Below are 21,285 nucleotides of genomic sequence, written 5' to 3'. Positions count from 1 at the left end.
AGACTGGAGCCTACGTTGCTTCCAGGTCGATCGGCTCAATGACGCTGTTGACTTACTTCAAAAATAGGATATGGGCAATAGAGAGTCGCGTTGGGCAGACGACGACGGGCGGATTCACATGTCGATGATTGCAAAGGAAAATTAATCAATTGGAGTTGGGGGCTGCCGGCTTGAAATCATGGGCCTCTGAGGCTGGAAGCTGGACAACGCATGTTCGAACTTATGACGCTAACACCTTGCCCACCCGGCGGACGGGGAACGCTAAGAAAATAATAGTTCTCGAATTGAAGCGAAGCTGTCGGTCTGCGACCCCAATCTCTCAGCCCTCCAGCTACCTACATAGAATGCACAAATTACGGTCAACAGCTGCGTTATACTCTAGCCCTATCGGTACGGAAACCCCCGTGCCATCCTGTATTCGAAAGTTCTCGTAATCAAGGTTGCGTTTTTGGCTTGCTGGATCTGCAAATTGCTGAGTCGGAGCGGCGGCAAGCGGTGTTGATCTCGAATGCCTACAAGGCTTGATAGAAACGGTGGGGCGTCTAATTTTACATCCCGGGGCTTGCATGGAGCCGCTATCAAAGTTGTCCTAGCGCTCTTGGACCCCTGAGAATAAGCGATTAGGGGTGTCCTCTGGCACTGCTTGCAGAATCCATCGCCAGCAAAGAGTTGCCAACAGTTAACGTAGACCCAGGACTGAGATGGAGATGGCAGTTTTTGCCCATGGTCCCAAATTACCATTACCAATTACCAATTTACTGACCCCCCATCATCCTGCTCTCGCTGCCCACGTTTGCCCACGCCGCACCGCCGAAAGACGAGACGATGACAGCCCCAACAAACAAAGACACCGACACGCCGAGGATCAGTCTTGGCATTGAACATAAATGATTATGTTTTTTCGTCACGCCCAAGCATGCGCCAAGTTTGGCACACGACCACGGCATGGCGCTGATTCCCAGAGTTGTCCAGGTGCCTGAGCAATTGTCCGACTGATTGATTACTTGAATCTCACCAAGTCATCTTCTTCACCTCCTGTTCCCTGCCTGCCCTGTTTCCCAACCCCCCGGGACTTGTTTGCTTGCGGACTCCAGTATTTTGACTTTCGTGTCGGCCACCCGAACAACGCACACACGCTTCCCATTGCCGATCGTCCCAGGCGCCAGGCGGGAATGATTTTCCCTCGCTCGGCAAAATGTTTGAGGCTCCTCCTCTTGCTGATCATTCTTGGCCTAATCGTTACGACCTTGCTACTCATGTAAGCCCCCGTCTACCGCAGCAGCACGCCAGGTGTTTCTCCGAGTCGTTCTAACCTAACCACTTCGTATCCAGACTTCACCGCCCAGCCACCACCTACGACCTCCTCTACGAGATCGCCGCTGAAGCTGAAAAGGCGCGCCGCCTGCAAGAAAACGAGAACCTCGCCCAACGAACCGACATGAAGCAATAAAGTCAGCGGTGCCCGCCGATCACGAAGGATGGCCCGCTCGTCGTTCTTCCTTCGTTGCATATACCTGCAAGCGCCCTCTGGCGGCCGACAGCGAGCGAAGCTACGATCTACGATGTCTCGATAGCCACCATGCGAGCCGAAACGTGGAATCCTGTCTCACCATACTCAGGTTGGCATTAGCTCCTGCGCCCCGCGACTTGGCCCGCCACGAGTCATGCCAAATACGAGATCAAATCGAAATGGCACATGTACAATTGAATCTACCTATGCAGCGCCACACGCACGCATTCATGGTTAATAGCTGGTTATTGCCAATGCCGAGAAACGCATGAGCCGGGCATGCAAATGGTGGTTTGTCCTTGTCTACATACTTGGCTTACGAGCACTGGCTGTAGTAGTCGTTTTGGGCCTTGCAGGTTCCAGACTGTCATCGGGGGTCAGCTCTGTTTCTTAGGGTCTGCTTGAGCCGGAGGGGACTTACTGCGCAATTGGTGCAGCCGGTGTAGCCGTTGCCGCCGCATTGTCCATACATCTGAACACTGCATCCGCTGCCGCCGCCGCCGTTTCCACCACCATTGCCACCACCGTTGCCACCACCGTTGCCACCACCGTTGCCTGGCGATGTTGTCTGGGAGGGTTGAGGAGAGGCTGTCAAAGTACCGGCAGGTCCGCTGCCTGGCTTGCAGGTAGATTCACATCCGACACAGGCACCTCCGGCCTTGCGAGTCGAGCCGCCCGAGTAGACAGCCGGGCCAGGCGCTGTGTATCCGGACATGGCCGCGTGGATGTTGACGAGGATGCCGGGGTCACTGGCCTTGTAAGCGCCGGGGAAGCTGACGGTGGCGGGCGTGGCCGAGCCGCCTCCGCTGACGGTCAGCTGGAAGCAGGTCATGTAGAACTGGGCCTGCCCGGAGGAGCCGGCCGTGTGGAGGGCGAGCGCCTCGGCGCGCAGCAGGTAGTCGCCGTTGGCGATGTCCTTGGGGATCGGCACGTCCATGCGCCCGCAGCAGGTGTTGATGTCCTTGGTGCCCCAGTAATCGTCGTCGCCCGAACCGCCGCTGCCCTTGGCCCACGTGTCGGCGAAGATCTTGAACCAGCCCGCGGACCCATCCGCCGACGACGCGTCGCTGACCTTGCTCATGTACACCTGGACCGGCCCGTAATGGGCGCCACCGATCGCCTCCGCGTTGCAGTTCCGGTCGCCAGGTTGCTATGGTTAAAGCAATCGGATCAGTATGGGATCCGACTCTGTTTGAGGGGTTTCTCGGGGGAAGGTGGCTTACCTGGTGGATTTCCACGGTGACGGTGTCGCCGGCCTTGACGGGGCACTTCTTTCCCACGGCACCACTGTTGGCATTGCAGCGGATGTTGTTGGACGAGACGTCGGTGACGGGGCTGTTGGAGAGCGGGAGACGGGCGCACTGGGCGCCGTAGTCGACGCCGTTGACCCAGAGGTCCTGGAAGGTGGCGTGGGAGGCGACTTCGCGAGCCGCCAAGGCCGCCAGGAGAGCGAAGGTGGAACGCATGGTGCTGGTTCGCAGTGGAAGTCGGCGTGTCTGCCTTGGAACTCTTCGATGTAGTCACAGGAGCGTATTATGCATGAGGGTGAAGGCCTGTTGGTATATATACTTCATCCTGTTTATATAATCACACGATTTACTGTTGCACTCTTCTCATCCCTTGCCGTGCCTTGTAACCTACCAACAGCCCGCTTCTGCCACTTACACAGCATCCATCCATGTCCAGTACCGGATTAGAGCCCAGGCTGGTAAGGGTTTGGCTGCACTGCATAAGGCAACTTCGGCCCTTGTAGTCCGTAGTATGGAGCGGCCCCTGCGACCTAGGGCTCTGTGGCCCGACGAGCCAGGCGCTCGTGCCAAGCATCTCGACCTTCGGTTCGTGGGATTCAGATTAGTGATTGATCCCACTTGTACCCCTCGACCACTTAGTCTCCAGAACTAGAACTACGAGCATACTGAATATTAGGGCCGAAGAGACATGAAAAAAAAAAAAAAAAAGCAACCAAAATAAGATCTCCTGATGATGACTAGCTGCTACTTGCCACGCCCACCTACATGTAGCTACCGCCCAGCAGGCCAATCGACAATTGGTGGGAATGCGTGACTTTCCATTCTACTGGTGCTCGTGCGACGGAGGCCGAGTGTGGGGAAATGACACGACACGGTTAATATGTAGCGGCCCGGCAGCCTCCATTAGGAAATAGGGGGGGCCTTCATGAAAAACCAATCAATCGGGTCACAAACGGCGGATCGTCCTTTTGGTAGCGGTCCATTTTGGGTGCTACATGTGCTTACATTTTCTTCTACGGCCCAGAAGTCGGCCTGATCATACTGCTCCGGATGTCGCTTTCGAGAGTCTCTCTAGTGCGATGGGGGGTGGTCATGCATGGCACATGTTCTTGCATCACGTTCTTATCCGGGTACGTACGGTACTGCGCTTTTCCTACATACATGCTGCGCCCTGTGTCGTTCCCGGGACCCCCCGCCGGGCGCCGTGCCTTGTTCGCCTGGCTATTAACCTACTATCCGAGTGCGCTGCTCTTCTAGCTGATGGCTTATACACTTGGGAGCATTCCGATTCGTTGCCGTTCATACTCTCTCGGAGGTTCGTAACTTGCATCTGCGAATGTACATGGCATCTCCTTTCAACTCACACGGCTCTTCATACACGTTCTCCGTAGCAAGCAATACCGTATCGATAAGTATGCATTATCGTCGTGACACATCCATCCATTTACCCCCTCTTCGCCGTCCCCGTAACCGTAACCGTAACCGTCCCACTCTCCCTGGTCTCATCCTCATACCCCCGCTTCGTCCCCTGGACCCGCAAGCTCACGTTGTGCTGCGTCGTGCCGCCGCTACCGCTCCCGTGCCCATCCCCCGGAAACAAAGCCCTCACAACTTCGCCCTGGATCACCGCGAACGCCAGCCCATACGCCTTGCCATCCACGACCCACTGCCCCTCGAGCTCCACGCCCGGGTCCCAGCGCCCGACCGTCCCCTTCACGCCCGCGACCGGCTCGGCCGTCGGGTCGACCTCGACGACCGGGTCCGCCTGTCGCATAAGGGCCGCGACGCGCCCACCGATCCTAATGACATCCTCGAAGCGGTTCCCCCGGTTCACGGGGGATATCGCCTGAGCGGATAAAGGCGTCGCGCCCTCGGGCCCGTGCTCCCGGACCCAGCCGGCGACGAGCTCGAGGTAGTCCCAGAGCTCGCGGCGCTGGTAGTTGCCGCCGTGCGTGGCGCCGAGGGTGATTGTCACGTTGGCCCACCCTTCGCCGCCGAGCCGGGGGTCGTTGACGCGGCGCGCGAAGGCGGCGACGCCTTCGTTGAGGTAGTAGTCGTCGTGGGTGCCGACGTAGACGTAGATGCGGCCGCGGAGGGCGTCGCCCAGGTTCTTCTTCCCCGTGCTGTTGCCGCCGGCAGATGATGAGTTGGAGTGGGAGTAGTAAGAAGAGGTAGAGTTAGAGTTAGAGTTCGAGCCCCAGTTGTCCGCAATGTACTCGGCCATGTCCATGCCCAGCGCCTTCCAGTACACGACCGCGTCCGAGTAGATCTCGCCCGTGACCTTGTCCCACGGCTCGAGCGGGTACCCGTTCAGCCCCTGCGCGCCGAAGACGGCGTTCCAGCCGTCCCACTGCAGCGCCGAGCGCGACGCCGTGCCGAAGACGAGCTCCCAATGGTTCTCCTGTTCGACCGTCGCGAGGACCGTCTCGGTATCGTTGGTCGGGCTATCGAACGCGCGGATGGACCCGATCATTCGGGACCCGTTGTTGGCGGCGTTCCGGTAGTACGCGTTGGCGCTGCCGTACAGCGAGATGTCCTGGTGCTTGGCGAAGGTGAGTGAGTCCGGGTACGACGAGAAGCAGGCCCCGAACAGGTCCGGGCGGAAGACCAGGCTCGCGGCCGAGATCCAGCCGCCCGTCGAGCCGCCCTCCTGGATGCGCGCGTACGGCGCCGCGATGGTGCGGAACGTGGCGTCGAGGTGCGGGATCAGCTCGTCGTTGAGGGCGTCGCCGTAGGGGCCCAGGTTCGCCGTGTTGACGCCGTACGAGTCGTCGTAGAAGGGGGACTCGTGCCGGAACCGGACCAGGATGAGCTTCGGCGCCGCACGCGCGGCGGCGGTTTGGTTATTATCAGTAGCGGCGGGGATCACGCCGGCGTCCCAGGCCTGGGAGAACGCGGCCGTCGGGTAGTTGAAGGGCCCCTGGCCGCCGGGCCAGTGGCCCTGCGAGTAGAGCACCGGGTACCGCGTCGTCTGCTCGTCGGCGGAGTGGTAGCCCGCGGGCAGCAGCACGGTGGCGCCGACGTACATGTCGCGGCCCCAGAACGCGCTCAGCTTGGCGCTGCGGATCTTGACGTACTTGAGCAGCTCCGTGTCGGCGTAGTTGCCCTGCTCGCACCCGCCCGGCTCGCGGCCCGTGAAGGCCTCGACGGCGGTGACGTTATCGAAAGCCAGGGTGATGGTCTGCAGGCTGCTGCTGCTGCTGCTGCTGCTACCATCGTTTGCCACTTCCACGTCGACGGCGGACGTCACGAGGCTCCCGACGCCGTTGACTTGGGGCGTGCCGTCGCCGCAGGGAAACTTGACGTACACCACCGACCCGTCGCTGCGCTCGGCCCGCTCGTACGGGGTGAGGAAGGCCTGCACGCGGTACTCACCGGTCGGCAGCTGGTCCAAGCTCGAGATCGGGAAACCGTAGACGCCGCTGCCCGTCGCGGTAGTGGTGTTGGCATCGTCCCCGCTGCTGCCTCCAGAGAACGTGACGGTGTCTGTGGGGCCGAAGCCGAAGACGTTCTTGCCGAACATGTGGTTCGGCGTCGATGTGACGTCGATGTCGTCTAGCGGGTCGGTGCCGTTGGGTGCGAACATGAGAACGACGCGCCCGTCGATCTTTCCGTTCAAGAGGCCATTCCCCTCTTGGACGGAGAGCTGTACCTGCAGGCTGTGGGATGCTGCGGCCAGGCTTGCCAGTAGGGCTGAGGCCCAATTCAGCCGCTTCCTAAATCCCATTTCGTTTCGTCTGTTGAACTGAGGGGCCAGCAGAGCAAGATGCAGCTTGCGGAAACGGGAAGATACCTACTAGAGAGACGGGACTACGGGTGGTTATCTATATGTACTAATGCAAGATGGCACTAGCCCACACTTGTGCGGCTTCTACCGCCTACTCGGTAGCCAGACAAGGCTTATCATCCACCATGCACGCACGTCGAGAGACATTTTTGTGTTGCCACGATGAGTTGGCGGGGTTGTACGAGCAATATCGAATGCCGAAAGAGATAGCGGAGATTGCGGCATCTGATGCAGGGGTCCGTGTGGTTTCGCCAAGACGTCGTTGGGGACCACAACCTTTCCGACCTGCCGCTTCGGTGTAGCGGCTCTGTGATCGCCTCCAGGATCGCCGTCCGGTCTGGTTGATGGCATGACTCAACATCCAACTACGGACGAGATGTAACACAAACATTCACTGTTTGCGATAATATGCCTATCTTTGCTTATTTGGTTCTGTCAGGAACTTCAGTTTAACAAGAAGTCGAATTGGTAGAATGAAACATGTGCATTCACCCTTTCACGCAGTTTATGGCTCATTGGTTTGCTATTATCTGCATCCTGCTTGCTTATTGATTCCTTATCACTCCTTTCGACGACCCCTTTTCGGCGACTCCTCTTTAGGAGAATTGGGAACTTAACGCTCATCGTTGCATGCTAGACATTTGACCACCTCTACAAGCTGAAAAGGCCAGATCCTATCTACACATGTGTCATGTACCAATCATCCTTTCCGTCTTCATTGTGTGTATCTATCGCAAGCAGTGGTGATTGCGAAGAAATGCCCCGGGAGTCGGTCGAGTCGTTCTCGGATTGATCAATGCTTGGCCTTCTTGGCCGCGCGCGTCTTGGGCTCGGGGGACGTCTTGCGCTTCTGGTCCTTCTTGTCCTTCTCGGCAGGAAGCACTAAATTTGTTTCACGTCAGCCCATGATTCTCCGTTAACTCGCAATTGAACCAAAAAGAGACACAGAGAGTAGATAACTTACAGTAAGCGAGCTGGGGGTAGTCCCTAAAGATCTCCATCTCCGTGGCCTTGAAGCCATGCTTCGGCTTGTCGGCACGATAGTGCTGGATGAGGGAATGGGGATTGGTCAGCTTCGAGCCGGGGCAGTGCTTGCACTCGACATTGATCTTGGCGGACTTGGTCTCGTGGCGACTGGGGCCCTGCTTCATCTTACGACCGCCGCTGCTGCTGCTGCCGCCGCCGCCGCCGCCGCTCAAGGCCTGCTTGCGATGCTTCTTGTGCTTGTGGCAGCTGTGCGAGTGCTTGTCGTTGAGGAACGTGCTGCCGCAGGTGGTTCCGGGGTGCTCCTGGTCCTCCTCCATGCACTGGAACTCCTCTTTACCCTCCGCGTTGACGTAGGCGAAGCCGAGGAGCCAGTTGCGGGCCGGCTGCACCTCACCAGGCGCGAGGACAACGACGTCGTCGTAGTCGTCGTCGGTATTTCTCTTTCTCTTCTTGGGGGCAGGCATTGTGACAGATATCGGACGAGGTAGGGCTGTGGTGGTGGGTAGGATGTTGGTCTCAACTGGGCGGTGCTGGGATGGTTGTGGTAGGTTGGTGGCAGAGGAAGAGGGAAAGAAGTTCGAAGAGCTTAGCTGAGAAGTTTCTGTTCCTTTATAGACCTCATGAGACGACGATCAGCCCAGCTGTGCAGCTTGTATTCACTTATGTCGGCGATATGTCTCTAGTTAATTGCCCCGTTTGCGTACTACTTGGCTCTACCTGCTGCTTACCACCGAGTCACAGTGGCATAATGCTTAGCATTATTTAACTAGGTGCCCCTTTTCGGCGATATGTTTCTGGTGGGATAGCTGTTTGCACCCTACCCAGGCCCCATCTACACTTGACCACTGAAAGACGATGGCATGATTTTCTAGTGTGTATGGCCTTCAGGCCTTTAGCGGGTCTAGACATTATGGCTGATACCAATCTGCACCAAGCAAACCCTCGCTACCTGCTCAACTGTCTTGATTCGGTGCCAAACCAGCTTGACCGAATCATACACATCTTGCTCGTTCTGTACGCATTTTCTGGTACTACCGAGGAGGTAAATTTCAATTGTACTAGAGTAGAAGAGTGGAACAACTTCGGCACATTCACCGCATACTGTCACTAATTCAGCCACTTTCCCACTCTCGCTTTAGCATATTAGCAAAGCTACATAGCTCGGCGACATCGGATGGAACTTTTCCCAGCTGCTGTGAGTTACCCAGCCCCTGGGGGATACTGAGCAGCATCTGCACCGCGCATGGGAGCTACGTCCCTAATGGCAATTCTCTCAAGCCTGAGTATGCGCGGAGCCGTGTCCAACTACCTTTGCTTGCTATCCGGGCTCTCCTCCTTCATTTTCAGCTCTTCCTTGGGCATCACTAGAAGACACCGGGGTTAGAATGAACAGCTACGAGCCATCTTTACGTGTACGAAAGCCAAGACCGAGTCGTAACAACTCACAGTGAGCAAGCTCAGGGTACTGCCCTAAAATAGCAGCCTCCTCGACCAAGTTGTCGTGGAGGGCCGGCTCGGTGCGGTAGTGCTGGAGGAGGGCCTGGACCCCGACCGTGACGGAAAAGCAGTGCACGCACTTGATATCCGGTCCCATCTCCTCTTCTTTCTTCACCACGGACCCCTGCTGGTATCGTTGTCGGCTACTACTGGGACCGCCGGCCGGTACGCCAGGGTTGCGGGTACTCATCTGCTTGGTCTTGTGACTGAGAAGCCTGTTGGCGGGCGAGTCCCTGCCGCAGTCGAACTTGGGAACCCTGCCGCCGGGGGCGTGGACGCACGTGAGCCGGCCGCAGACTGCGGTCTCGCCGTCGTGGACGGCCTGGCAGATGACCCACTTGCTCTCGGCGCTGAGGCGGCCCAGCTTCCGGAGGGCGTGGAGGTCGGAGTCAGAGGTAGGAGGCATTTCGGCCGAGTTGGAGCGCGAGATAGGGTGGTGGTGGAGTGGTGTTCGGTGATGTTATGGTTCGTTTGTGACTTGAGGGGCGGATATTGTGTCATGGCAGAGACGAAGTGAAAGACTTTTCCAGCGTTGACTTGAGGGATTCTCGCTCATATATACGACTGTTAGCGATGACTCTCAACGGTATGACTGCATCGAGTCCTCAGGTGAGATGAATTACCTCAGTCATTTGCAGTCACCTAAGCGGTGATTCCATCCTGCTTCGTAAGCTTTTGGGGGTAACCCAGGCTTTGTGAGTCTTTCTTTCTGCCCACGAGGCTTGGTATGAATCGAAAAACAAAGAGACCAAAGCAGGGTAGAGCTGTTTTGTAGCCACACTCTGGAGGCTCTGTGCAATTGTGGACGTCAACCACTGGTGAGTGAGTAGAGACTGACAAGACGTAGAGATCAATAATAAATCATTTATGACACATATAAAGCACTTAATTACCCCGTATCTCATCTGCAACTTAACACTTCAGCAGCTACTGTTTTCATCTCTAGGGGTCTAGTCGTCTTCCATTGTTTGCTACTCTGTCGGCGATTTTCTTCAAAGAAAATCGGCGATTATGTAACGTTTATGACCTAGTAACTACTGTTCTCATGTCTTGCGAGTGGCCTTTAGTCGGACTCTTCACCAGACTCCTCCTTGTACTCCTCCTCGGGATCCTCCTTCTTGCCCTTCTTGCCCAACTTGGAGCCCTCGGACTGGACCTCTATAGCCATCGTATTAGCTCACAGTATTCGTAAGCCATGAAATCTCAAGATATAACTTACCAAGCTGGAGGTTGCGAGGGTACCGGGCGAAGATCTCGGCCTCGGTACGCAGGCCACGGTGAGTCTCGGGATTGGCACGGTAGTGCTGGATCAAGGCATGGGGGGTGGACACCGGCAGGCCACACTCGACGCACTGAATGGTGCGTGGATCCGAAAGCTTGCCATACTTGCACATCTCGAAGGGCATGTTGCGGGTCTCGGGCATGAAGCCCTTGTGGCTCTTATGCTTGTGGTTGCGGATGGAACCGCCCTTGTTCGCGATGCGCTCGCCGCAGAGCTTGCCGGTGGAGTCGGGAACCTCGCAGACGAACTTGCCGTCCACGCGGCTCACATGACCGGGCAGGACGTTCGAGGCTTGAGGCTCCGGGGAAGGGGGCGGGTTGGACGAAGAGCCGGTGCCGGGGTCGCCATTGGCGGCTCGGTTGTTGCTGGGGGCTTTCTTGTCGCCCTTCTTGTTGTCCTCGTTCTTCTTGGGAGGCATGGTGTCGGTGTTGGGACGGGACGAAAGGGGCTTCGGACGGAACAGAAGTTAACTTGAGACGAAAGGGGTTCGACGAAAGGGGGCGTCGGACGCTGGATGAATCGGGACGGAAGCCGAGTTGGGACGGTAGATGAGTTTAGACGAAAGGGGGCGTCAGACGCTAGATGATTTGGGACGGAGCCGGAGCCGGGACGGAACACCAACTTGGATAGATGTTGTGGTGTGGAAAGGAAAAAATCTCGGAGCTGAGGGGAGGAAACCTCCGTCCCTTTATACGCTTCAGGTGGGGGGACGGCCTGGCTGATCTGAATTCACACAATCAGTGAGGTACAGTATTTGCGGGGCTACCATTGAATGCAATGCGCAGGTACCGGTCACACCCTCCCACCGAGTCACGATAGTATGGCGCTATAGTGAGTACCCTCCGAAAGCTCTGCGTATTAGTGCAGAGCCGTACCCCGGGCACATGTCCCGGCTACTGAAACAGGCAGGTCTGGTCTGTATTCACAGAATCAGCAATGCCATTTGGCGGAGCCAGCTCTGAATTCACTACGTGGGTCCCTAGCACACTCTTCCATTGAGTCACGATAGCAGGGCTCTATAGTGAGTACCACCCGAAAACCCGGTGTGAATAGTGATTGACCTCACCCGAGAGCACAACCCAAGGTCACTAAAACGACCAGGACAAATGATAATTACTTGCATTCACTGGCCCAGGTCCGGACTGGCTCTTCCACCGAACCAAGATAGTGGGGTTCTTTCCTAAATGTATATCCGGAAGGCTCCGGAAGGCTCCGGATAGCTCCGGACGGCCGGTGTGATAGTGAACGGACCTTTCCCGTAAGCCCACAGACACAAGAGAGGGCTACTGAAACGACAACTAGGCAAACATTGAATACAATTCATGGACTGGTTAATGATTGTCATCATTCAGAGCCTTGGATTGCAGCAAAATCGTGATGTGTTAACAATGAGAGATCCTCCATGTATTCCAGACAAATGCGCCTACTAGATGTATGCGAAAGTGTCAAAGTGCCAATTGCTAGTATTCAACCGGAAATGCTGACAAATACGGCTTACCAGCAAATACTCTGCCTGCCAACAATGATTATTAAACGGAGGTGGCCAGGTCTTGCTATGACTCAGTAATTCCAAGTGAACACAGACACGATATTGAACGTAACACCAGATCGTATAGGCGGCTCATGTTTCATGTAACACCAAGCAGTGTCAAGCAGTCAGTGGGAGTGGTTCTGAGTGAATAGAGGGACACCATTGAACGTAACAAGAGAGCCTACAACCTTATCATACCAAGCGAATACTGACCAGTCACGAAGAGTGGTTCTCAGTTGAATGCAGGAATAACAATGACTGTAGCCGGAGAACCTGGACCATTGTCCGGGCCAAGGCGGGGGGCCTTGCTCGGCGGGCCTGAACGGCCACGCCTGTTACCGCGGCTTTGAGTGGGTTGCATGGGAGCGAAGGAGACCCGAGGCTTCTTGGCTCCCGCCTGCGAGTTTTCCAGGAGAGAACGGCAACATCAAACAAATCAACCAATGAAAGTGAGTTCCGGCGTATCAGCAAACCGTGAATAAAAGCTGTAGAGATTCGTTTGAGGCGGGAACCTGGGGCCCATGCCATGCCACAGAGTCTGTTGGACGATGCCACTACTCGGCCTGACCAAACGCAAAACATTCACAGAACTGAAGACTGAGAAGAAAATCACCAATTTTTCAAATGATCGGCGACGTTCTTCGGCGAATCAAGTCTGGGGGTAGTCAAAGCATCAGTTATGGGAATTTAGGCTAATGAAACACCGCTGTGTAACGTCGTGGCTCATAAGCCCATTCACAAGTGCTTGTGGCAAACGTCGGGCAATGCGCCACAAACAAAGGCATTCTCAACATCCAGGTCCAAATTAGGTAGCTTATGCCGGGCTCGAGCCCGAACCCGGGTACGTCAGACTCACCCAGGGACCCGGTTCGCTATGAGGTACATGTATCCGTATCTCACTGATCCTCAAGGGTCGTAGTTCTCAGTGGAGACCCGGCAGCCAGTGATTGCAGGAGAGACAAAGGTTCACAGGACAAGGTTTGCGGTTTCATTCAACGGCACCCGCACAGCATCAGGCACTTGCATGCATCTTACCGCCAACTCCATTTTTCTTCTGTTTTGCAGCAGGATGACATCTTTTACGGGTTTGGGTTTTGGCTAGAAGATGCCAGTGGAGTGGTTTGCAGGCGGCAGCATTGCTATTTCGGGACCATTGGTTTGAGACACGAGAAAACCCTGCATGTTTCCTGCATGGCGGACCAACGTTGGGGAAGCATGACGACTGCCAGTGACTACTCCAAGCTGTGGGGATGGTGGTGAGTAAGCACAAACTCTCCATGACGACGACGGCCGCCCAGATGGTTGGGTTTTCACCATCGAGTCTAGAAGCTGAAGGTTGACCAATCTAACCCGCCAACCTCACAATAGGCCGTTGGCGGTCGAAAAGCGTAGGTCGGTACTGGAGACATGCTGCTTATTATGAGTCGTAGGGCTTGATATGTCTCTCATTTTTTGTCAGCAGTATCTGGTGAGTATCCCACTAATAATGACCCCCATCCGTGCCCAAGACACCCATGCCTCCCAACACAATCAACCTGCGTTAGCGCCTACTTAAGGCTTTAGCGTCTACTCAAATCCCACGACAATTCCCCCTTTCGGCCAAGGCCTTGAACCCTATTCGCGACATTGCGATCCCGTTTCAGATCTTCCATCCTTCTCCTCAGCTACCACAATTGGGGCCGCGTCAATACAAAGTCGCTCACCGTAACGGCATCTTTCTTCGTGGTTGGTGGAGTGCGTCAGCGATAACGATGTCTCAGAAACTGTGTCCCGTCTCCTGTCACTGCGCCACATTTGGCGTAGGCCCTGTAACCCAACCTGCCCTTCCCGCCTTACCTGTGATAGCCTCTCTTCCTCCAGGATGACTGAGGGATGCTGCAAAGCCTTTCGAAGCTTGCGATGGCTGGAATGCCCGCAAGCTTCCAAGACAAAGTCAATCGTCCCGTTGCCGACATCCTGATGCTATTATAATAGTAATCAAGCCGCACCCTGATAATCATGTGTCCTCCCGGACGGCCTTTCTCTTGTTTCTGATTGTTTTTTCAATTCCTAATCACCTAAGCATATAGCCAAGCCAAATTGTGGCATATCACTACCAAGCTATAGGAAGACATCTCAAATTCTTTTCAGGGCAGAAAATACGAGCATGAAGACGACGACAACACCCCTGCGGCTTCTGCCGTACCTGGGGCTGACACTACTCCTCAAGGAGACCACAGCGCAGGACCTATCGTCCTCCTCCAGCCTATATCAAGCCAGCACAACGACGGTGGCTTCCTACGTCTATGTGACAACCTCCTCCGATCTAGCAGCAGCACCAGCTTCCACGAGCACATCATCACCTCCGCCGCGGCCACCTCCTCCCCCTCCAGCGTCCACCACATCCACGTCACCCGATCCCGATGTGGCGACGAGCGTCGTCTACACGACCGTCACCAGCTACATCGTGGCCGGCGGCGCCGCCGACTCCTCGACGACCAGCTCCGTCTACGACGACATCTCCGCGGCCGCGGCCTCCGTCAGCCCCACCACGACGGTGACGGTGGACAGCTACCTGCCCAGTAGCAGCAGCAGCAGCAGCACGACCTTGGTCACGCAGTACATCAACGGCACGACGTCGAGCTCCACCAGCACCATCTGGTACACGCCCCCCACCTCCACCTCCACCAGCACCACCGTCTGGTACACCCCCGACACCTCCTCGCCCTCGCCCTCGACCTGGCAATCGACCTGGCAATCGACCTGGACATCCACCACCTGGGACGGCCAAGGCCAGCACTCGAGCCACGACCACGGACCTCCACCCTCGACCACGACCGTCTTCGCCCTCCCCTCCTCGACCGACGCGTCGGCGTACCTGCACCACGTCTTCCCCCCCTCGGCCGCGCAGCCGACCTGGGCGACGGGCGCCTTCTACACGCAGCTGGCCTCGGCCCTCTACGCCGTCGACCGGTCGTTCGCGGGCCGCCCCGACTACGCCACCATCGTGGCCGCCATCTCGCAGGCCGGCGACGCCGACTCCCCCCAAGTGTCGGCGTCGATCGCCTCGTCGGCCTGGGGCTGGGCCGCGGTGACGACCAACGGGTGGTACCAGAGCGACGTCCCCGGGGCGGTGCAGACGGATGTGGCGCGGTACGTGGATGCGTGGCACGATGCCGAGTTCAGCGTGCTCTCGGATGCGCAGAGGGCGGAGGCTACGGAGACGGGGAAGGCTGGGGGCGGTGGGGGTGGGTCCGGGTCTGGGTCCGGGGGGAGGGAAAGGGGGACACGGTGGGGCTGGGGGTAGCAGCCCTGCCTCTTTAGGCGGTGCTGCAACATCTGGCAGGGTTGGGTCGAGAGTGATGGCCGGCGTGGTGGCGGGCGTGTTGGTGGGGGTGATGGGGTTGTTGTAATGATGGTAGCATGATGTCTTGGCTTTTGCACGCGTTTACGATTACATGTTTTCTTCTCCTATGTCCATCTCTCTTCCTCAGGCTAATGAGACCCCCAAGCGCTGCTTTATCTTACTATATAATATTAATAGACACTTATATATACTAAACATCAAACTTAACATACACAGGAGTTGTTGCATCTTGACTTTTGGTGGTCTTGGGCTTGCAAATTGACGCTTTGTGGTATAGCTGATGACATCGACTTTGATATCAGGGATCGATGATGAACTGCATTAGACGACCAAGACGCTTACTTGGCAATGCAGTCATTTTGCTCGGTTGGAGACGAGCTGGGTCAATTGGCTTGAGTACTGAAGTAGGTGCCGTGACATTAGACACTGGAAGGCTCTGTGAGAAGATGCGATACATGTTAGGAAGCAATGACTGCAAGATTTGGTGAGACTGCAATAAGCCGCTTGAATCAATTGCGACATAGCCAAAGCCCCAATCCTGAGACCTTCGCAGGTGGTGCTGCATCACTTGAGGGAAATGGGCCATTGTGGGAATCTGAAAGTGAGGTGTGGTGAAGTGAGCGTGAGCAGGGCGTATAAGTCTCGTGTCATCCTGGCTGGCAATTACTGGCAGTTGCATTTCAAACCAAGAAGTTGACGTACGCCTCACGTTCGATCAAGGTGACTTGCGTCTCAAGCTATGGCAGCCCCAGAAGCTCTTGTCAACTCATGCTCAGTCAGAAGATGAGATGGTGCACACCTTCTAATTTGTCTCATGTGAAGCCATTCACGTCGTCACACCTTCTTCAACTACCGAACGCCACCACTACACCAACACAACCTTGTCCCAAAGTTCCTTGCGCACACGAACCACCGGCATTGTAAGCCTCAAATACGATATATGATCATCATCTGCAGGCCCTGTCTTGCAAGGCGCACCTCCCAACACCACCATATCGACCACCGCGAACTAGCTTCGCAGCAAGGCCAACAGATATTGTTTGACGATGCCTTCTTTCAACGAGAGCTGGGTCCTGCTCGGAATCGGCCTCTGCGTCATCGCCGTTCGACTCAGCATGCGCATTGCAACCATGGGCCTTCGTAGGCTGGCCGCCGACGACTTCCTGATGCTGGTAGCTGCGGTGAGTGAAGAAGGCCACTGATATTGGCAATACGAAGCACAGATCTCATCCAATGTGTAACTTTTCTCGAGTTCCAATTCACTGATTAAATGCGGTGGTGGTGGTGCAATAGTTGATCTTCGTCGCGGAGACGGTGCTGGCCTACAGTGTCACCGCTTGGTGGATGGGGCTGGCCAACAATGGCCTGGACGATGAAACGAGAGAGGAATACGCCAGAAGTCCTTTGATGACAAGGCTCATGTACGTTCCAACACGATTATCCTCCGTCTCTCATAGCTTGCTGACAAGAGGTCTCGTGCAGCATCGGAGGGTCCAAGACCCAGATCGCGGGCCAGAACAGCTACACGGCCATGCTCTGGACCCTGAAGACGGCCGTCTGCTCATTCTACTACAGGTTGACAGTGAGATTGCTTACACACCCTTCCATCAATCAAACATTATGAACTGTCTCATTAGGTAATTACTAACTCGTTCGGTAAATGTCAGCATGATCTCGCTGGCTACAAGTTTCGCATCCGAGTCGCCTTCGGATTCATCTTCGTCAGTTGGTTCACGGTGCACATGACGCTCTTGGCCGGGTGTTTCCCCTTCTACAAGTACTGGCAGTTCTACCCGGACCCGGGAAGTAAGTTTTTTGTTTGTTCACGATGTGTGGCGGCGGCGATGGATGGTCGCGTTGATGTGTTGTTGTTGGTTGGGTCATTTGCGCTAACGAGCCTCTTTCCCCTAGACTTCTGCCAGGCCGCAGTGTCGAGGGTGTTCATCTTAACATGCTTCATCCTCGACTTACTCACGGACGCGTATCTGCTGTCGATCCCGTTACCGATGCTCTGGCGGACAGACCTCCCCAGGCCGAGGAAGATCGGCCTCTCGGTGGTGTTCTCGGGCGCCATCTTCGTCATGGTCGCGGCGCTGCTACGGTGCTATTTCATCTTGACGGTAAGAGTTCAGCCAATCGTTCAGTTGCATCATCAGTCTATCTAGTTTAGGGGAGGAGTAAAAGCATTGCTGACTTGTATTGGGGGATGACAGGATTCGAAGGATGGCGCGTCACAGTCTGGGGAGTGGGCGTGTCGGGAGACTTTCGTCGCCGTGGTCACATCGAATGTGCCGGTCATTTGGTCCTGTTGCCGGATCCTGCTGGGACCTCGGGGTCACGTTGTATGGAGTTTCCCGTCGTCACGTTCTCGAGGCACGGACAAGATCGATATTAACAGCAAGGCGTTGAAAAGCAGCAGCAATGGTAGCACCTCGACCAGTGCCGACTCGCAGGGATCGCCGACGGTATGAAGATGAAAAAAAGGCCCGGGTTGAACGGGATGGGCGGGTGATTGCTTGGCGAATTGGATGGCGATTCCGAGAGATTGGAGGCTCAGCAATTGGACCAATCGCAACGCGTCTATTATGGTTTGCTCATGAAAAGAAAGAAAGAAGAGGGGAGAAGTGAAGAAAAAGCAAAAGCAGGGCGAATGGGTATCATGAAGTTTGGCGTTGTTGTTGGCTTCTCAATGCTTAGAAGCGCAGCGAGGCGGGAAGAGCAATCGAGGTGGTTTGGATGCGCGGACGGGCGATTGGCATGGCATCCATGGCGGTGAAATTCCGCGGGTGTTCAGCGTCGAGCAGCCATTTGGAGCTGCAGCGTTGCTCTGCACGGATCATGTTCTCGTCTCTGATCAGGATGATGAGTCCTCTGGCGAATGTGCTCAGGCGATGCAGCGATTCCATTGCGTGCGGCGGTGACTGGCGACGGCTCAAGTCTCGAAGTCGTATTAAGTCGCGTGAGGGAAGCCCCAGGGGAAAGGAAAGAAGAAAGCAACCTAGCTGATGAGAGCTTGGATCACAAAACTGCTTGCGTCAATGGAAGTCGGCAAAAAGGCGAAGGGGGAAAAGTGCAACTGAAGCTAGCAACACACGTAGTAAGCAGCTAGAATGGAACGCTTTGCAAGATCAATTGAAGTGGTCGTGGTGGTCGTCGTAATGGTTCGAGAGTGACATCAGCAAAAAACGGTTGCAGTGGGAGCAAGCCCCTAATTGACGACGTTGTCGACGACTGAGCCGCATTGGGCCTTGGCGACGGCGGCTGTCAGGCGGCTTTTTAGTGCTGGGGCAGGAGGCAGCCCCCCAATAGAGGGTGATCGGCGCCCCGTTTCACCATGCACCACCTCCGCCCCAACGCAACCTCTGACAGGTCCTGTGACAGCTTCCGACGACAACGGTTTCTCCCACTTCTTTCTAGTATCTACCGTTGTACTTGGCCGTCTTCATCAATTCAGCGATACGGTATTGTTTCTATTGATAGTGATTGATAGCGATAAGATATGACTGATTCACTGCTACGGTGATGCAGCACGCGTCAGCGTTTCTCAATTCCCGCCACCATGGACTGTCAGTTTTAGTGACCTCCGTCGCAGCATCCCAATGCTCCAACACTCCAAAACAATGCATCCTCAATACTACCATCTGAGCTTCATCCCTTAATCCTCATCCGAACACCTTCCGCCCCGGACTTTGCAGCGTCGGTCCACGTAGGGCGTCAGCCCAGCTCTTTGCCATAGCGACTACGCACGCTGATTCGGCCGTGACATGGGCGACTGTAACCGGATGTTTCTTGTCCAGATGTTCCGTTTGGTTTGGTAGAATGTTTGGAAGAAGATGGATACGAGCGGAGCTACGCCAGCGTCCGCGGTGCCGGTGCCTGTGCCACCATTTTGGCCGGAAACGTGTGTGCATGCCTCATCCCGGGTTTCTAGGATGACTTCGAATGCCTTGTCGTGATGAACTCCCAGGAGCAAGATTAGGCTGGGTGCTGAGATCAGCCGGCACAATAAGCTTAATTGTAGGCGTGATCGTCTAGCTGAACCGGCAATCCTTCACGGTGTTGCTGCACTTGTAGCAAGAGTGATCTCTGCAACTCGAGCCCAAAGTGTCTCCAGGATGTCGTCGCATCTTGCCTCCCAGTCCTCCTCGCCAAGCAAGTGATTCCAAATCCTGCTTGCTATGATCACTTTGACGTGCAAGCATACTCCACGGCGATGGCAGCTCGAAAGCACCCAGGACGCACATGTCAAACATTGGCCTGACGGGGTCCCGGCCAGAATCCGACATGCTAAGCCTCCCGGAGACGATCGGTTCCACCCCAAGCGGCGATCCGGGTTTGGAAACATACTTGGAGATCCCAAGACGTGATCCCAGGTATCAGGACTTGGCCAAGAATGCGACGGGCAGCGAGGAGTCTCGAGAGTGTGTATTTAAATGCAAATGATATTCGTCTATCTCGAAACTGTTCGCTGCATTGCCAGAAACATCAGATCGACTCATCTTCATCATCCTTCACCTGCTCTTACCCGTCAACCCTCGACTCAAATCATACATCCCTTACATCAGTCCCCAGCAAGTCACCGAAAATCCTTCACCATGGTCCGCATTTCCATCGCCGCAACAATGGCCTGTAGGTGTTGATCCATCCTTACCACTCGAGCGAGAGAATGAGCTGTCAGTAGCTAACCACGAGATGACACAGTTGCCATCACCGCCTTCGCCATGCCTAACCACCCCCTGAGCGGCCTCGCCGCCCGCCAAGCCGCCGGCAGCGAGAACGTGGGCAAGGGCGACGGCTCCCAGTTCATCACCGGCCAGTGCGCCAGCGACGCCGACTGCGCCTCCAAGTGCTGTGCCGGCCCCAAGGGCGCCTGTGCCGCCGAGGCCGTCGCCAACGAGAACGGCAAGGACGGCTGCGGCTTCACCAGCGCCGCCGCCGCTGCCGGTGGTGCCAGCAGCAAGTCGCCTACCTCCTCGGCCGCCGCCAGCGCCAGCTCAGGAGCCGCGGCCGGAACCAAGAACAAGGTCGGGGGTGCCGCTTCCAGTGCTGCCGCCGCTTCCAGTGCCGCCGCCGTAAGCAGTCAGGCCGCGACCCCCGCCTCCTCAGCCGCGGCTAGCGCCAGCTCCGCGGCGGCTGGTGGTGGCAAGGCCGGTGCCGCGGCCGTCGACGCCTCCAAGCCGGGCTCGCAGAACGTGGGCAAGGCCGACGGGTCGCAGTTCATCACGGGCCAGTGCACGAGCGACGCCGACTGTGCCTCGGGGTGCTGCGCGAAGCCCAAGGGCGTCTGCTCGGCCGAGGCGGTGTCCAACGTGGACGGCAAGCAAGGGTGCGGTTTCACGAGCGCAGCATAATCGGGAATCGGGATCGGTTAGACACGGTCACGGTTAGCCGGCTTTCGTTCGAGCCGTTGGCCAAAAACCAAAACCGGAAAACTTGAAAGTCTTCGGATTTAAGCATACTTTTGCTTCTTGTCCTTTTAATGTACTTAATACTGCAGGTGGTTTTCGTGGTGGATATACACGGATGGGGTGGTTGGGCCCTTTTATGCCGGCGTTTCTTGGTTTGGCTGGGCCTATGCGGGACCATGCTGCATGCAGAACTGGACTTCTGCCAGGGCAACGGGGATGGGGACACAAAACAGGACACATCATCATCACAGTCTCCTCGCAGACGTACGACTTAATGCTATTCACTTGATTACTCACCTTTTTTCACATGATTTCCTTGAATTCTGCTTGACGCTCGTATCTCGATTCTCGTGGAGTGAGGACTCCACCGTACCCCTCGATGGCTGTGTGGTGTTGAGAAGTATGCCCAATCAAGCATCAAGCCAACAAGCTTGCTAAGCTGCCCAAGCTGCCAAGGTCGCGTGCTACAGTGTAGTACCAAGCAGGATCCTGAGTTATGCCGTGCGACTCAGTGCGTGGAGCACGGCCGTGGCAGAGTATGCACGCCATCGCTTGATGCAAAGCTGAGCAATGCATCGTGGGCTTCTCACTCGTCCAGCCACCCAACGATTATGAATTTGTTATTGCTGACAAGAAAACTTGTTGAGTCATGGTGCGCTGCGATTCGATGTGATATCATGCGAGGTG

At 56.0% G+C, this 21,285-nt stretch overlaps 10 protein-coding genes across 10 annotated transcripts; 5 read left to right on the top strand and 5 right to left on the bottom strand.

Annotated features, from left to right (window-relative positions):
* Positions 1–1,195: 1,195 nt before the first annotated feature.
* On the top strand, positions 1,196–1,450 carry PG985_013113 (uncharacterized protein; the record flags this gene model as incomplete). The annotated part of the gene is made up of 2 exons (XM_066832879.1): positions 1,196–1,290; positions 1,333–1,450. 2 exons carry the CDS (start codon positions 1,196–1,198, stop codon positions 1,448–1,450), a joined length of 213 nt encoding a protein of 70 aa, XP_066677619.1.
* A 376-nt stretch (positions 1,451–1,826) lies between these two features.
* Positions 1,827–2,976, bottom strand: PG985_013112 (uncharacterized protein; the record flags this gene model as incomplete). The annotated part of the gene is made up of 3 exons (XM_066832878.1): positions 1,827–1,874; positions 1,932–2,660; positions 2,734–2,976. The coding sequence occupies 3 exons, from the start codon at positions 2,974–2,976 to the stop codon at positions 1,827–1,829; spliced, it is 1,020 nt and encodes a 339-aa protein (XP_066677618.1).
* Positions 2,977–4,174: 1,198 nt separating this feature from the next.
* Positions 4,175–6,319, top strand: PG985_013111 (uncharacterized protein; the record flags this gene model as incomplete). The annotated part of the gene is made up of 3 exons (XM_066832877.1): positions 4,175–4,579; positions 4,997–5,312; positions 5,367–6,319. The coding sequence occupies 3 exons, from the start codon at positions 4,175–4,177 to the stop codon at positions 6,317–6,319; spliced, it is 1,674 nt and encodes a 557-aa protein (XP_066677617.1).
* Positions 6,320–7,340: 1,021 nt separating this feature from the next.
* PG985_013110 (uncharacterized protein) lies at positions 7,341–7,998 on the bottom strand (the record flags this gene model as incomplete). The annotated part of the gene is made up of 2 exons (XM_066832876.1): positions 7,341–7,429; positions 7,512–7,998. The coding sequence occupies 2 exons, from the start codon at positions 7,996–7,998 to the stop codon at positions 7,341–7,343; spliced, it is 576 nt and encodes a 191-aa protein (XP_066677616.1).
* Positions 7,999–8,898: 900 nt separating this feature from the next.
* PG985_013109 (uncharacterized protein) lies at positions 8,899–9,437 on the bottom strand (the record flags this gene model as incomplete). The annotated part of the gene is made up of 2 exons (XM_066832875.1): positions 8,899–8,927; positions 8,981–9,437. 2 exons carry the CDS (start codon positions 9,435–9,437, stop codon positions 8,899–8,901), a joined length of 486 nt encoding a protein of 161 aa, XP_066677615.1.
* A 657-nt stretch (positions 9,438–10,094) lies between these two features.
* Positions 10,095–10,731, bottom strand: PG985_013108 (uncharacterized protein; the record flags this gene model as incomplete). The annotated part of the gene is made up of 2 exons (XM_066832874.1): positions 10,095–10,189; positions 10,251–10,731. 2 exons carry the CDS (start codon positions 10,729–10,731, stop codon positions 10,095–10,097), a joined length of 576 nt encoding a protein of 191 aa, XP_066677614.1.
* A 3,259-nt stretch (positions 10,732–13,990) lies between these two features.
* PG985_013107 (uncharacterized protein) lies at positions 13,991–15,130 on the top strand (the record flags this gene model as incomplete). The annotated part of the gene is made up of 1 exon (XM_066832873.1): positions 13,991–15,130. One exon carries the CDS (start codon positions 13,991–13,993, stop codon positions 15,128–15,130), a length of 1,140 nt encoding a protein of 379 aa, XP_066677613.1.
* A 1,106-nt stretch (positions 15,131–16,236) lies between these two features.
* PG985_013106 (uncharacterized protein) lies at positions 16,237–17,661 on the top strand (the record flags this gene model as incomplete). Its single annotated transcript, XM_066832872.1, has 6 exons — positions 16,237–16,371; positions 16,484–16,611; positions 16,673–16,772; positions 16,858–16,996; positions 17,102–17,310; positions 17,404–17,661. The coding sequence occupies 6 exons, from the start codon at positions 16,237–16,239 to the stop codon at positions 17,659–17,661; spliced, it is 969 nt and encodes a 322-aa protein (XP_066677612.1).
* Positions 17,662–17,883: 222 nt separating this feature from the next.
* Positions 17,884–18,096, bottom strand: PG985_013105 (uncharacterized protein; the record flags this gene model as incomplete). The annotated part of the gene is made up of 1 exon (XM_066832871.1): positions 17,884–18,096. One exon carries the CDS (start codon positions 18,094–18,096, stop codon positions 17,884–17,886), a length of 213 nt encoding a protein of 70 aa, XP_066677611.1.
* Positions 18,097–19,785: 1,689 nt separating this feature from the next.
* PG985_013104 (biotrophy-associated secreted protein 2) lies at positions 19,786–20,541 on the top strand (the record flags this gene model as incomplete). The annotated part of the gene is made up of 2 exons (XM_066832870.1): positions 19,786–19,819; positions 19,892–20,541. The coding sequence occupies 2 exons, from the start codon at positions 19,786–19,788 to the stop codon at positions 20,539–20,541; spliced, it is 684 nt and encodes a 227-aa protein (XP_066677610.1).
* Positions 20,542–21,285: the final 744 nt, after the last annotated feature.

The sequence above is a fragment of the Apiospora marii genome (assembly GCF_038362585.1).
Source record: "Apiospora marii strain CBS 49790 chromosome Unknown utg000011l_segment0_segment0, whole genome shotgun sequence".
Lineage (NCBI taxonomy): Eukaryota > Fungi > Ascomycota > Sordariomycetes > Amphisphaeriales > Apiosporaceae > Apiospora > Apiospora marii.
The sequence above is the reverse complement of the archived record's forward strand: the minus strand, read 5'-3'. Positions and strand labels throughout refer to the sequence as shown.